The sequence below is a fragment of the Sycon ciliatum genome, chromosome 10, assembly GCF_964019385.1.
Source record: "Sycon ciliatum chromosome 10, ocSycCili1.1, whole genome shotgun sequence".
NCBI classification, from domain to species: Eukaryota; Metazoa; Porifera; class Calcarea; order Leucosolenida; family Sycettidae; genus Sycon; species Sycon ciliatum.
In genome coordinates, this window is record NC_088652.1 from 27,006,046 (window position 1) to 27,020,717 (window position 14,672).

Genomic DNA, 14,672 nt, shown 5'->3' on the forward strand with positions numbered 1-14,672 from the left:
CAGTATGGATGCGTTCTTGTTCTGTCCCGGCTTCAGTGACACTTCAGTGCAATGAAATGCGCGGAGGAACTATGACTCTGTGTAGACGATCTAGTCACTGAAGTAGGATCTGCGTGTTGTGCAGCCCTAGATCTGTGAGCAATGGTCTTGGAAACGCCAGTCAGGAATGTGCCTCACCGAATCAATTTTAAGGACTGTTGAAGAGATTCTCTTTAACCTTACATTGCAGTTAGAGTAACGAAATTTATTCCTATCCCACAGCTGTGAGTCCAAATATAGTCAATAACAGTGTCCTCGCAGGGAATGAAATGCACCCAATCATACAGAAGGGAAGGTCAGCTCCTCGTGGAAAATATGTCATACCGTATATTCTCTATTATAAGCACATGTTTCCATTACTAGCACAGTCTCTAATACTAGCACACTGTGAGCACCTTTCGAAACACTATAAGCACAGTCTCTATTATTAGCACGGTCTTGGTGGAAATCAATGCTGCCTGCATGATATTTAGCATGTATTTCTTCTTGCTCTATATTGGTTGAAAAAATATAAGCACGGTCTCCAATATAATCGCGGTCTCCAATATAAGCCCGGGGTAGAGGGGTGTTGAAAAAATATAAGCATGGCGCTTATAATAGAAAATATATCATTTCCTGTATTTCTTGTGTCGTACGAGCTCAAACTTTTCCGAGTGCAGAGATGGAAAAAATCTAGTTCCTTGCCACATGGTTATTACATGTATCTAATATTGACTGAGTACGAGGTCACTATAGGAAATAAAAGCCGAGTAAAAGACCGAGGCGAGGCCGAGATCTTTTAGAAGGCTTATATTTCCTATACTGACCAAGTACGAAGTCAATATTAGATTTATCACGACAAACAGTCCGTATTTCAAATTCCAGAACGATAACCTCATGAATCCCTGTTTTATGATTGCAAAACCGTTGCACCACAGTGACAATGCTGCACTAGGCACCGTTCAACTGCGCAACCCCTAAGCAGTCAAATATAAGCAGTCAATATAGCCCTAAGGAGTGAAATATGCAGGAATATTGGACTGCTTAGGTGTAGCGAAAATCAATGGAAGTCAATACTAAGAGAGTGAGAATGCCCATTATAGGTTACCATAATTTGCACACTAATGATCATGAAACTCATTCTAGAGCGAGAAACCCTGAGTTGCGACGACCTGGCTTTGTCCCACTATGATAAGCATCACAAAATATTAATACCATCTTCTCTATTGTATTTGGCATTTGGCACATCCAGCACTGGCGGTGCATCCTAACTGTGACTCTAGTAGTCAACCTATCAACCTCACACTGGTCTGATGCAGTGGAGTAAGATATGTTTTACGTTCTCAGCTATCAAGAGGGAGCATCGCTGGCCATATGAATGGGTCCCTAGCTTGAGTTCTGGTGGTGACAGTCAAATTTCCCGTTTACACATTTTCAGAAAACAAATTGACAGTGAGATATTATTTGAAGAGTTTTGATAAGAAGTAGCTCGTTACTATACAGGACGACACATGGGACCAAGAGTACATACATGAATAAAACTTTAGCATCATGTGCGAACATGAAAACAGTAGAGTACTTCTTCCAGCGAAAAGATCCGTACCAGGCATGCGTGCTCCAGCAGTAGGTTTCGGTTATCTAGCATGACTGATTTATCCCAAAAAACATACAGTAACGTTTAGCGCAATTGAGTGTCATGGTAAATATGGAAACACGTTCCTTTTCTGTAAGCAGTGCAATGGAAAACAAGAAATGAAATAGTGGATATCACTCGGAGTATAATGGCAATGATAATAGTTTGGACGTTGCATTATGTTGAAGTTAGCATGTAAGTAGAGACCTTTGCATGGATAACGGATCGGGCTTTAAACGACATTGATTTTATTCTACTTGTGGTTCGAAACGGGCCTATGAGTAGCACTTTCAACAATCTTGAAATCAATCTTTCTGTTTTATGGTGTTTGTATTTGCATGGTCTTCCATGTTGTTTTTCACATTGAAAGACTTGTCACGATAGCTGACACTTGATCAGGTTCTCTCAGGAGTGTGCATTCGTTGATGATTTGCGAGAGTTGACATTGCTCGGAAGTCTTTGCCACATACTTTACACTTGTATGGTTTCTCACCAGTATGGATACGTTGATGCACTGTGAGATTTGATTTCGTCATGAATGACTTGTCACACAAGTTACACTTGTGTTGTCTCTCTCCAGTATGGATGCGTTGATGCACGGTGAGATTTGATTTCGTCTTGAACGATTTGTCGCACGATTTACACTCGTATGGTCTCTCTCCAGTATGGATGCGTCTATGCCTGGTGAGCTTTGATTTCGTCGTGAATGATTTCTCGCACGATTTACACTTGTATGGTCTCTCTCCAGTATGTGTACGTTCATGAACTCTAAGATGGGTATTACGGCGAAACATTTGATCACAGTAACCACACCTGAACGGCTTCTCCCCGGTATGGATACGTTCATGAACATTTAGAGCGGATTTGTCACAGAACGGCTTGGCGCAGTATTTACACGGAAACGGTTTCTCAACAGAGTGAACTCGTCCATGACGTGCAAGATGAGGTAGCTTATTGAACGTTTTATCACACAAGTTACAATCGAGCGATTTCTCTTCAGGATGTGGACATTCATGAGATGTTACGCAAGACTGAGTAGATACTAGTAAGAATTTATCGCAATGCTTACGTTTATACGTTTTTCCTCCAGGATGTGAATGTCCACGATCTAGCGGATCATGCCGGCGATCAGGTGAGTTCCCAGTTTCCTCGCAGAGTGACGTTTCTGGTTGACGATGGTTAGTTTGAAGTTGACAAACTGCCTCAGAAAACGGCTCAGAGGTGTGATGATTGTTGATCCTTTCACGATTGTGATTCTTGGGATCCTCAGATAAGCTAGCCACTTGGGAAGACACTGGCACATATCCGGCAATATGTACTCTGCGGCCTCCGTTAACGTTAACATTGCCAGCATTGCTTGAGAAATTGCTATACTCCGAGTTTAACGTTACGTTCCCACTGCCTGTGTAGTGATCTGAAACGGGAACGGAATAGTTTAAAGTTGCTTTACTGTTGTCTCGCGTACAGTGATCGTCGTCCATTGCCAATGTCATGGGATCCAAACATAGGTTTAAGACAGCTGTGGTTGGAGCTTCACTGGGCTTTGTATCTTTCGCCCTCTGGATTTCGGGTCGGGGGTCCATGACGTTGTCAGCAACGCTCTTCAGCCGATAATCTTGAAGTACACCGAAGGAAGACGTTTGTGTGTTCCAAGAACTGAATGAGGAACCCTGAATAGAACTATAGGAGACCTGAGCGGTCGCTATTTGTTCACCACTATCGTGGTTTGCGGGGTATAGAGCTGTGTAAGGTGCATTGTAAGGTAATGTAGCTGGCGGTGGAACTGCCCTTCTGCTTGTCCATATCACTAATGGTGGCGATGGTGATTGTGCATCATAGTCGACACACCCCTCCGAAGTGCAGTCACTATCGTCCATGATTCACTTCCTTGACCAATTTTCACCACCTTTTCAAATTAATTCTCCTTCCAAATTCGGCAAGTTATTCGAATTCAATATCAACAATTCAAATAAGAAGACAACTCTTCCTGGTCGTAGCCAATATATTTGTAATTAGTAGCAGCTGGTGTTTCCCCTTAGTAAGTAGATGTACAGTGTGCCAAGTCGACACGTTAATACAGTTCATATCTATTTCTAGCACTGTCCCTTTACCTGACACAATGTGTATACTTCGAAGTAATTATTGTCATGTAACGCGCGCAGACACACACACACTTAAACACACATACAAAATTCCCCACCATGAACTATCTCTCAAATTTCGTCTTCACCTTCACACCTCATTTGGAATCGAAAAATGTGAAACATGCATGGCACGCACCAGACTTGAGAAAGTGCAACAGAGAGTCTTTGTTGCTAAAAATATATATGAATTGAGACACAGTTTTATGGAGGTTCTTTAGCGTAGAGGGAGATATTATAGGAAGGGTATACAAGATGTGACAATGTCATGATCTTCAACATTAACCTCCGCTTTCGGCACTGATATGCATTGAATATCATTGTTCTTTTATCATGTTACAGTTGTTCACGCAATGAAAAGACAAAAGAGTGTGTTGCGTGCGCACTAAAAACATGAAAATTAAAACTACAGCTAATGTATTTCCCGTGTTATTGGCCTTGCTATAGTTGGTGAAGCAAGTTATGGTGAAGACAGAAGTAACGAAGATACCAACAGGCGATAACTGTTAGCAACTTCGGCGATTACTTCATATGGAAAGTTTTTGTTCCTCACACCGGGGCTTGCTCTATTCGCCTACTGACTTGATTTTATCAACTCATGATTGCCACCAAGAGCACACAAGAAGTCAACCGAAACTTCGAATCAAGCTAGCCTGCAAAATATCACCACTCTTTAGCCAGGTATCAAATCAGTCGGCGGAAAGCGCGAGCTCTGTTGTGGGGAGCAACCGATTTTCCTCAGATGATTTCAACCCAATGAATATATTGATTTGTCCACTATGTACAAACACCACTAGTAAAAGATATCTGGCATGCATGCTGCTTGAACGTATCTAGATTTAAACACCTTCCACCACCCTTTCCGATCGGAACAATCTGACCGGGGAGAAATTATGCCAACCCATTTGGGTTGGCATAATTTCTGTTCAGCATGAGGGTTACAACTACTGATCAGAAATTACATTTTCATTTCAAGGCCAACGACCAAAATGTAGTGGTAATAAAAAGAGGGAATATGTTCTTGCAATGTTGGAAGCTTTGTACATATGTTAGTTAGGACCTGAGCTTTGTGTTCAGAAGGAGAATGTGTTGTCTTTGCAGTTGTTTGGCACTGTTCGTCGTGAAGATGCGAAATAGATCCCATAATCTCTTGATATTTTCTCTCTTTTTCTTGTCAATACGTTTTTGTCACTGATTGGATCATGCATGCTGTTTTCTTGACTATTCACATCTATTTTTCCCTTGTCACTTCTACAAATTATTGGAGTGATGTATCTCGGAAATTCCTTTAGTTATACTTCGAAGTAGCTGTAGTCTCTTAGCATATTTTCATCATTCCCTGTAGTATTTTGAGAAGAAGGGAACGAAAACGTTCAACACTTTTTGACACATGTCCTAATTCGCAGGTGCATCCGTAGCCAATACATTTTTTTGTAGTATTATTAGTGAACAAGCGTTTCGGAGACAGGAGTTTTAATATAGCTACAAAGACAACTAATTGCACCGTAAACATTTCATATATGCCGACATGTATGTGTAAAATGTTGTACGATTATCACCTTTTTGTTTCGCTCTTTTTCCACTTCTTTCACTTTTATCTGTCCATACAAGATTAGGTTCAAGTAGTCTCCATTCCATTGTTCCGTAGGTTCACTGATGATTGTAACAAGAAAACAGTTCTGAACAAAACTTCGCTTTCCCTTTCGTTGTGTGCCTTGCGATAATCGTACAACATTTTACACATACATATCGACATAATGAAATGCTTACTGTGCAATTAGTTGTGTTTGTAGCTATATTATTATTAGTATTATTATTAGTTTACACACACACATACACACTCACACCCCGACACAAACGCAAACACACATGCACAATCTATCTATTTCCATATTTATCTTCACCTTAGCGCGAGACATGAGATCACCCAAGCTTCATGCTGACTCTGCAACACCTGACAAAAGGTGATGCAATCAAAGACACTTTGCTGTTCGAAGATGACAACAAAGTGTCCGCTATGAATAGATGCATGGTTTATTATCGTCTCCTGTGATAAGTCTTTAAAATATAGATAAACAGTTTCCTCTGAGACAAAACGCGATAATACTCATAAAAAGGACACACTTCAGGCTCATTGCAAACATCTTGAAATTTTTTGTCTTCACAAGTATACTTTCAAGCCTTCTCGTCAGGTGAAATACTTAGGCTGTTAGGTAGGTCGTCAAAACCTCGTTATTTACATGTATGTCCAGTGGTTGTCTCTTGTTGTCGCACTGCATGTCCCGCGTATTGAGATTTCTCGCACTTCCATCTTTGTGTCATTATTGCAATTTTCGCTGTTTACTTTAGCTATCTTCTTTTTTTTGCGCTGTTTTATCACCTTCATACTGTATTTAATCCACTGTTCCTGTTCCTTTCCCTTGCCTGAATTTCACCTGACGAGAAGGCTTGAAAGTATACGTGTGAAGACAAAAACTTTCAAGATGTTTGTAATGAGCCTGAAGTGTGTCCTTTTTATGAGTATTATGATAATATAGGCAGTGCTGATTATATGTTATGTATGATCTATTACACTATGCCCAGTTCTAAGCATTGATATGGTCTTCTTGCCACCTCGCCACGTTATAACTGTTGACACTTTCGGTGGAGCTAGATTATTTCGTAGAAAGAATCTGATATAAGCGGAATGTAAATCCTGAGGTGTTAGAAATGCCACATTATCATGATTCAAATGCACTAAACCAACAAGAGGAATCGCAGAAAGGTAACAAGATTATATAATCAAAGTTGAGAAACCACTGAACGAAGTGTTAATCTTAGGCGTCGTGCACTTATATCATGAAAAACCTGAGTTTTGCAAGATGTAAAAACAACACATTTAAATCCTAAACGTCATGTACGTTCCTTGCATCCCACTAGATTTTGTGGTTTTGTTGTGGTTTTGTGGTTTCACAGGAAGCGAGAGTTTCTAAGTCTGAGGAAAATGTTGATCAGTCGCTGCTTGGATGACTAGTAGTGGTAGAGTAATTAGTGGTAGAGTATAGCTGGGCATAATCGATTGTATCAGGTTGGAGTCCTGGTGGTCACAGTCATTTCCCCCTTTCCACATTTCCCTCCAGCAAATGAACATTGAGATAATCTTTTTATTAGAAGATTTTAAACATTTTGACGGGGACTTGAACGGGTCTATACAAATGAGACCAGAAGTAGACATCTACATTATATTATAGGAATAAACAATCTCAAATATTGAGCATCATGTGCCTACATCAAAACAGCACAGCGTCTCTTCTAGGGGAAGGATCCATACCCAGCATGCGTGCAGAAGAGTAAAGATAGGCGGAAAAGTACAGATTTTATAAAACATGAGCCATATGTTAAGCGCAACTGAGTTTTTCTGTGAATGGTGGATATGGAAATACGTGTACGAAGTGCATTGAGTAATATGGCTAGAAACTGTACAATATATCAACTCTAAACCAATGATATTGATAATGTTTGTGATGTACAAATATGGAAGTCAGCATGTAAGCAGTGGCCTTTGCGTGGAGTTCAGATTTGGCTACTTGCATTTCAAAAAGGGCCTACATGTATATTGAACATTTTCCATAACCTGGAAAAGAAGCCTTTTGGTTAACGTTAACATTTTGCTAGTCTTCCAAATGTTTTTTTTTACCATTGACCGGCTTTTATTGTTCCTCTCAGAGTCGGATTCTTTCATGCACTGTTAGATTGTATTTTCTTGAGAAAACCTTACCACATATTTTACACTTGAACGGTTTCTCTCCAGTATGGATGCGTTGATGACGTGCAAGATTTGATTTAGTTCTGAAAGGTTCGTGACAATCGTTACACTTGAAAGGTTTCTCTCCTGTATGGACGCGTTGATGACCTGTGAGATTTGATCGTTTTGTGAATTCTTTGCCACATTTTTTACACTTGTATGGTCTGTGTCCAGTGTGGATGCGTACATGAATTCTAAGTTGGGAACTGGTGTGAAAACCTTCATCTCAGTGATCACAGCTAAACCGTTTCTCCCCGGTATGGTACCGTTCATGAGCAGTATGATAGGATTTATCACTGAATGATTTAGCGCAGAACTTGCACATGAAGGGTTTGTCTCCTGAGTGAACTCGAACATGACGGACAAGATGAGATCGCCAATCGAAGATTTTATCGCACACTTTACACTTGAAAGGTTTCCCTTCTCGGTGCGTACGTTCATGACGTGCCCAGTCGCACCCAAGCCTACAATGCTTTTGTGCGCCCAGTGATGGAGTACTGCCCTATTGTCTGGATGGGAGCGGCCCCATCCCATCTCGCAAGACTCGACCGTGTGCAAGCCCGGGCCATCCGTGCCATCGCCCCAATGTGTGTGCTGCCGAGTCTTGCTCTTCGTCGGATGGTTGCAGCACTTTGCCTCCTGTACAAGATGCATTGTCCGGATGCGCATCCCCTTCTACAGAGGATGCTGCCACCCCAGCAGCCCCAACACCGAACAGTCCCCTCCACCCGTAGTACATTCCAGAGATGTAATGCTCACGCACACCAACTGGCCAATGAACTTCCAGTCCGTTCCCGAAACAACCTGTGTCGAGCCTACCCTCACGCAGTTGTCCCCGTCTGGAACCAGCTGCCCGCCGGAGTCTTCTCTGGTCCTTTCTGCACCAAGAACTTGCAACACTTCAAAGTTGCAGCCAACCGCTATTTGAAGACCAACGACTGGTCGTGGGTACATGACCATCTCTGATCATCAGCATCATATCTGCCTCACCCCATGACTTCCAAATTCCGCTCCAAATACTATTCCCAATACCGTCTGTTCTTCTTTTCTCTCCTTCTCCTCCTAGCACTGTCTGTCTTATCATTCCCCTCCTTCCAATGTACTGTCTCTCCTCCTAACATTTCGTATCATGTACCTGTCACTCCTTTCATTTTTCTTCTGTTTTTTTGGTGCGTTTTATGTCCCCTTGACGTCGAGACCTCAGGTCGGCTGAGGGCAAAATACCTCACCATCACTATGCTCCCACTATGCAATTTCTCGCATTTGCCTGTGAGCTGTGATCATTGTAAAAAAAAAAGACTTGTTAGACTGGATCGAGAAGAAAATGATTTTTCGCAAAACTTACATTTATGCGGCTTTTCTACGGGAGGTGAATGACTGCGATCAAGCATATCATTCTGGCGATCAAGCGATGGCCCAGTTTCCTTGCAAAGCGAAGTTTCGGGCTGAGGAAAGTCAGCTTGAAGTTGAATATCTTCCTCAGACCTAGACTCTGAGATTTTCTGATTGTTGTGCGAAAAGCTAGACATCATAAGATCCACTGGAACATGTTCGATATAATGAACGTCCAGGTCGGCAGATTTGCCTGAGTGATCACCATCTTCCGACTCATACCCAACGTGGGCGCGGCCTGTGTAGTGATCTGAAACAGTAACGGGATGGTTAGCAGTTTGGTTACGGTTGCTTTGCGATGTTTGGCCATTGTCCATTGCTGATGTCATTGGATTAGAGCATGGGTTATCGTCAGTTGCTGTTGAAGGATCATTAGCGCGTGTATTTTTGTTTCTCTGGAACTCTGGTCTCGGGTGCCTGAAGTTGTCTGCTGCAATGTCCAGCCTAGGATGATCTTGAAGAACACAGGAGGTAGATATTGGTGTGTTCCAAGAGGTGATTGAGGAATGCTGAAGTGCATAATTCGCAAAAGAGCCTTCTGAGGTCGTCTTTGGATTACCGCTATCAGCGTTGGCGTGTTGATGAGCTCCATAACATGTACCATAATATGGTATATTTGGCAGTGGAGGACACGCAGTTGAACTTCTGCTGGGCCATATCACTAATGGTGGCAGTGGTGAGAGTGCATCAGAGTCGACACTCCCCTCCGAAGTCCTGCAACAATCATCCATGATTCAATGAGTAATTCTTCCACGCCCAGTTCTCCTGCCATACAGGGCAAAGTATCCGATTTCAATACCAATAATCCAAAGAGCAGGAACAATTCGTGTTAGAAGGTAAGTATTGAAATCAGTAGCAGCTGTGTTTACCGAATAATGACATGAACACTCTGCTATTTTTTCACAATTTTAGGTTGATGTCTATTTCTAGGCCCTTACATTTAATAATAGCAATAAAGAGAACAAATTCTGCACTCATCGCCAAGCTACAACGAAGTCATGAAAGTTTGCCAGAATTAATTTTCTTGTCACATTCATCAGTGGAAAGTCGTGACTGAAGAGTAACCATGCTGAACAATGATTAAATATACATTCAATGATTCGTTGTAGTGTGGCGATGACTGCTGAATTTGTTCTCTTTATTCCTTACATTTAACTGACACATTTTGATCGTTCGACATCAAGAGCTCTCGCGCGGAAACAAACACATACATACTCACACCCCCCCCCTCCACAAACACACTTTTAAAACAGTCTCTCTATTTCCATATTTCTCTTCACCTTAGCGCGAGACATGGGATCACTCAAGCTTCATCCTGACTCTGCAGCACCTGACAAGAGGTTATGCAATCAAAGACACTTTGCTGTTAGAATATTACAACAAAGTGTCTGCTAAGAGTAGATGCATGGTTTATATCGGCTCTTGTGATAAATGATAAAAGAGGTAGCGCCGGGACTGGCCGTGCTCAGGACTACTACAGGACACGAGGGAGATTCCATCCGCAAGGCAATCACGAAGCTATTCTAAGACGTTGGCCTAAGAGTAACCATCAGTACCAACCAGAGGACAGTGGACTTCCTCGACGTCACCTTTGATCTAGCCAGCGGCCGCTACTACCCATACCGCAAACCGAATGACGCACCCAGCTACATACACACCAAGTCGAATCACCCGCCCAATATACTCCGGAATCTACCTGAAATGATCAATAGCCGGGTGTCCGACATCTCGTGCGACGAGGAGGCATTCACCAACGCGGCACAAGCATACAGGGCTGTGCTATGATAGCGCAGCATGTGCCAGCGGATTTCCCTGCCGCGTCGCCACTACACAAGATCTTAGACAGAAACACATTGAAGTTGAGCTACTCGTGCATGCCCAACATGTCCTACCTGATGAAGGGACATAACCAAAAGGTACTAACGCCTGGTGAAGAGAGATCTGCGGCAGGGTGCAACTGCCGAGCCAAGCCATCATGCCCTTTGGGCGGCGGATGCTTGGAGGGGGAAGCGGTGTACCAGGCTTCCGTCACAGCCCCAAGTACCGGCGAGGAAAGGCAATACATCGGCCTGTGCGAGGCGCCCTTCAAGGTGAGCTATGGCAACCACCTAACCAGCATGCGGCATGAAAAGTACCGTACCAAGACCGAGCTATCCAAGCACACATGGGCGCTGGTTGACCAAGGTGAGGAATACAGAATCAAACGGGCAGTCATAGATCGGGCCAAGTCCTACAGCAACATATCCAAAAGGTGCTGCTTGTGTTTAGCAGAAACGTTGCGCATCATCACCTTCAAGATGCCTCACACTCTGCTCAAAAAGAGATCAGAGTTGGTATCAAAGTGCAGACACCAAAACAAGTTCTACCTCTCCACCTACTCTGCCGTGACATAGCCACCGCGTGCTACCATTATCACCACCAAATCCTCTGAATACCCGCGGCTGTTGAATGTGGACACCACAGTGGGCTTCCTCCGCCACACATCACACCCCTTCCCAGTGCCCCCATCGCTTACCCTTGCCCTGCCTGGTGGTTTCTCCGCCTCTGCACGCTCAATGCATAGTTCGCGCCTACTTCGCATGCCCTCCAGTGATATATTTCTTATCACTCGCTCTTCCCATGCATGCCCTGCATTGATAACTCACACATGCCCATGCGTATCCCCCACACTAAGAACAAGCTATCCCGCGACAATAGCATTAGTTGTCTGATGATTGCCTTAGCATTTAGTTACGTGCATAAAACGCAGCGTTACAACGTATGTAAAATAATTGGTGGAACCATTCTTTTTGACCTTTGAGGTAGTGCCGGGTATACGGTACATGATCTATTACACTCTGCCCAGTTCTAAGCATTGGTATGGTCCACTTGCTAACTCCACACGTTATTACTGTTGACAATTTCTGTAGAGCTAATTTTTAGGAAAGAATCTGATATATCCGGAATGAGGTGTTAGAAATACCACATAAAATCATGATAGGAGTGCAATAAAACACTAGGACAACAAGATTACGTAACCAAAGTTGACAAGCCACTGAACGAAGTGTCAACCTTCGTGGTCGTGCACTTGTATCATGAATATCCTGAGTTTCTCACAATGTAAAAACACCACATTTAAATCCTAAACGTCTTGAACGCCACTAGATTTTGTGCATTCATAGGAAGCGAGAGTTGCTACATGTAAGTCTGAGGAAAATGTTGAGCAGTCGGTGCTTGGACGACTAGTAGTGGTAGAGTGATTAGTGGTAGAGTATGGCTGGGCATAATCGATTGTATCAGGTTGGAGTCCTGGTGGTCACAGTCATTTCCCCCTTTCCACATTTCCCTCGAGCAAATCATCGGAACATTTAGGTAATCTTTTTATTAGAAGATTTTTTAACGTTTTGACGGGGACTTGAACGGGTCTATACAAATGAGACCAGAGGTAGACATCTTCATACAGGAATAAACTATCTCACATATTTAGCATCATGTGCCAACTTCAAAACAGCACAGCGTCTCTTCTGAGGAAAAGATCTATACCTCTGCATGCGTGCAGAAGAGTAAAGATGCGCGAAAAAATACAGATTTTATAAAACACGAGCCACATGATCAGCTCAACTGTTTTTTTTTTGTGAATGGTAGATATGGAAACACGTGTACGAAGTGCATTGAGTAATATGGCTAGAAACTGAACAATATATCAACTCTAAAACAATGATAATGATAATGTTTGTGATGTTTCAAATATGGAAGTCAGCATGTAAGAATTGATTTTTGCATGGAGTTCAGATTGGGCTACTTGCATTTCAAAACGCACTTATAATGAACATTTTTCTTAATCTGGGAAAGAAACCTTTTGTTCAACGGTGTTAGTAGTTTGCATGGTCTCCCAAGTGTTGTTTTGTACGATTGAAATACTTGTCACAGTCGCTGATAAGTTTCTCTCAGGGATGGATTCCTTCATGTACCGTTAGATTGGATTTCCGAGAGAAAGGCTTTCCACATACTTTACACGAAAATGGCGTCGTGCCAGAATGGATGCGTTGATGACTTGCAAGATGTGAAGTATTCCTGAATGATTCGCCACAAACGTTACATTTGAAGGGTTTTCATGCAGTATGGATGCGTTTATGTTTTGAAAGATTTGATGGAGTCCCAAACGCTTTGTCACAAACGGTACACTTGAAAGGTTTCTCTCCGGCATGGATGCGTTGATGAACTGTGAGATGTGATCGTTGTGTGAATTCTTTGCCACATTCTTTACACTTGTATGGTCTATCCCCAGTATGGATGCGTTGATGCACGGTGAGATGTGAATGGTATCTGAATGCCTTGTCACACTCTTTGCACTTGTATGGTCTCTCTCCAGTGTGAATGCGTGAATGAATTCTAAGTTGGGAACTGTGTAGAAAACCTTGATCACAGTGATCACAGGTAAATCGCTTCTCCCCGGTATGGTACCGTTCATGAGTAGTGTGATTGGATTTATCACTGAATGATTTAGCGCAGAACTTGCACGTGAAGGGTTTATCTCCTGAGTGAACTCGAACATGACGGACAAGATTGTGTCGCCTATCGAAGACTTTATCGCACTCTTTACACTTGAAACGTTTTTCTTCTCGGTGCACATGTTCATGAGATGTTAGACAGTAGTGAGTTGGAAATGTTTTATCGCAAAACTTACATTTATACGGCTTTTCTACTGGATGTGAAAGTGCGCGATCAAGCACATCATGCTGGCGATCAAGCGAAGGCCCGGTTTCCTTGCAAAGAGAAGTTTCGGGTTGAAGATGGTCAGCTTGAAGTTGAATATCTTCCTCAGAACTCGAACCGGAAGTATACTGAATGTTGTGCGTTCGATAATTGTGACGCTTGGGATCCTCAGATAAATTAGATACCCTAAGATCCATTGGAATATGTCCGATATTGTAATCGTCCACATCGGTATATTTGCTTGAGTAATCGCAATCCTCGGAGTCATACCCAGCGTGCCCGTGGCTTGTGTAGTGATCTGAAACGGAGACGAGGTAGTTAACAGTTTGGCGACTGTTGTTGTGCGATCTTTGGTCAATGTCCATTGCTGATGTCATGAGATTCAGGCTTGGGTTTTCGTCAGCTGCTGTTGAAGGCTCATTGGCGCGTGTGTCTTTGTTCCTCTGGAACTCTGGACGAGGGTGTCTGAAGTTATCTGCTGCAATGTCCAGCCAAGGATTATCTTGAAGCACACTGGAGGTAGATGTTGGTGTGTTCGAGAAGGGGAATGAGGAATGCTGAAGTGCATAATTCGCAAAAGAGCCTTCTGAGGTCGTCTGTGTATTACCGCTATTGCCGTATGCGTGGTGATGAGCTGTATAAGTCGTACCATAATATGGTATGTTAGGAGGACACACAGTTGATCTTCTACTGGTCCATATCACTAATGGTTGCAGTGGTGAGCGTGGGTCAGAGTCGACACTCCCCTCGGGAGTCCAATCGCAATCATCCATGATTCACGTACTTCAATTAAACTTCCAAACGCAGTTATCTTGCCATGAAGGGCAAAGTATCCGAATTCAATATCAATAATCCAAAGAGCAGAAACAACTCATGTTAAGAGGTACATGTAAGTATTGTAATCAGTAGCAACTGTGTTTACCGAATAAGTACATGAACACTCTGATAATTTGTCACGTTTTTAAGTTCATGTCTATTAACTTTCTAGGCCCTTACATTTGACTGACAC

At 42.7% G+C, this 14,672-nt stretch overlaps 1 protein-coding gene across 1 annotated transcript; it reads right to left on the reverse strand.

Annotated features, from left to right (window-relative positions):
* Positions 1 to 1,916: 1,916 nt before the first annotated feature.
* LOC135826787 (zinc finger protein 665-like) lies at positions 1,917 to 14,436 on the reverse strand. The gene is made up of 4 exons (XM_065339393.1): positions 13,635 to 14,436; positions 8,922 to 9,422; positions 7,518 to 7,684; positions 1,917 to 3,252 (listed from the first exon to the last, which is right to left on the reverse strand). Exons 1-4 carry the CDS (start codon positions 14,434 to 14,436, stop codon positions 2,047 to 2,049), a joined length of 2,676 nt encoding a protein of 891 aa, XP_065195465.1. The 3' UTR covers positions 1,917 to 2,046.
* Positions 14,437 to 14,672: the final 236 nt, after the last annotated feature.

What these genes read in the sequence shown, in the direction of transcription:
- LOC135826787 (XM_065339393.1), bottom strand. Translation starts at nt 14,436, where the DNA reads ATGGATGATTGCGATTGGACTCCCGAGGGGAGTGTCGACTCTGACCCA. An exon ending in AGTAGAAAAGCCGTATAAAT is followed by an intron (nt 9,423 to 13,634) that starts GTAAGTTTTGCG and finishes GTGTTCTTCAAG; the next exon opens with ATCATCCTAGGCTGGACATT. An exon ending in CAAGAAAATACAATCTAACA is followed by an intron (nt 3,253 to 7,517) that starts GTGCATGAAAGA and finishes TATCGGCTGAAG; the next exon opens with AGCGTTGCTGACAACGTCAT.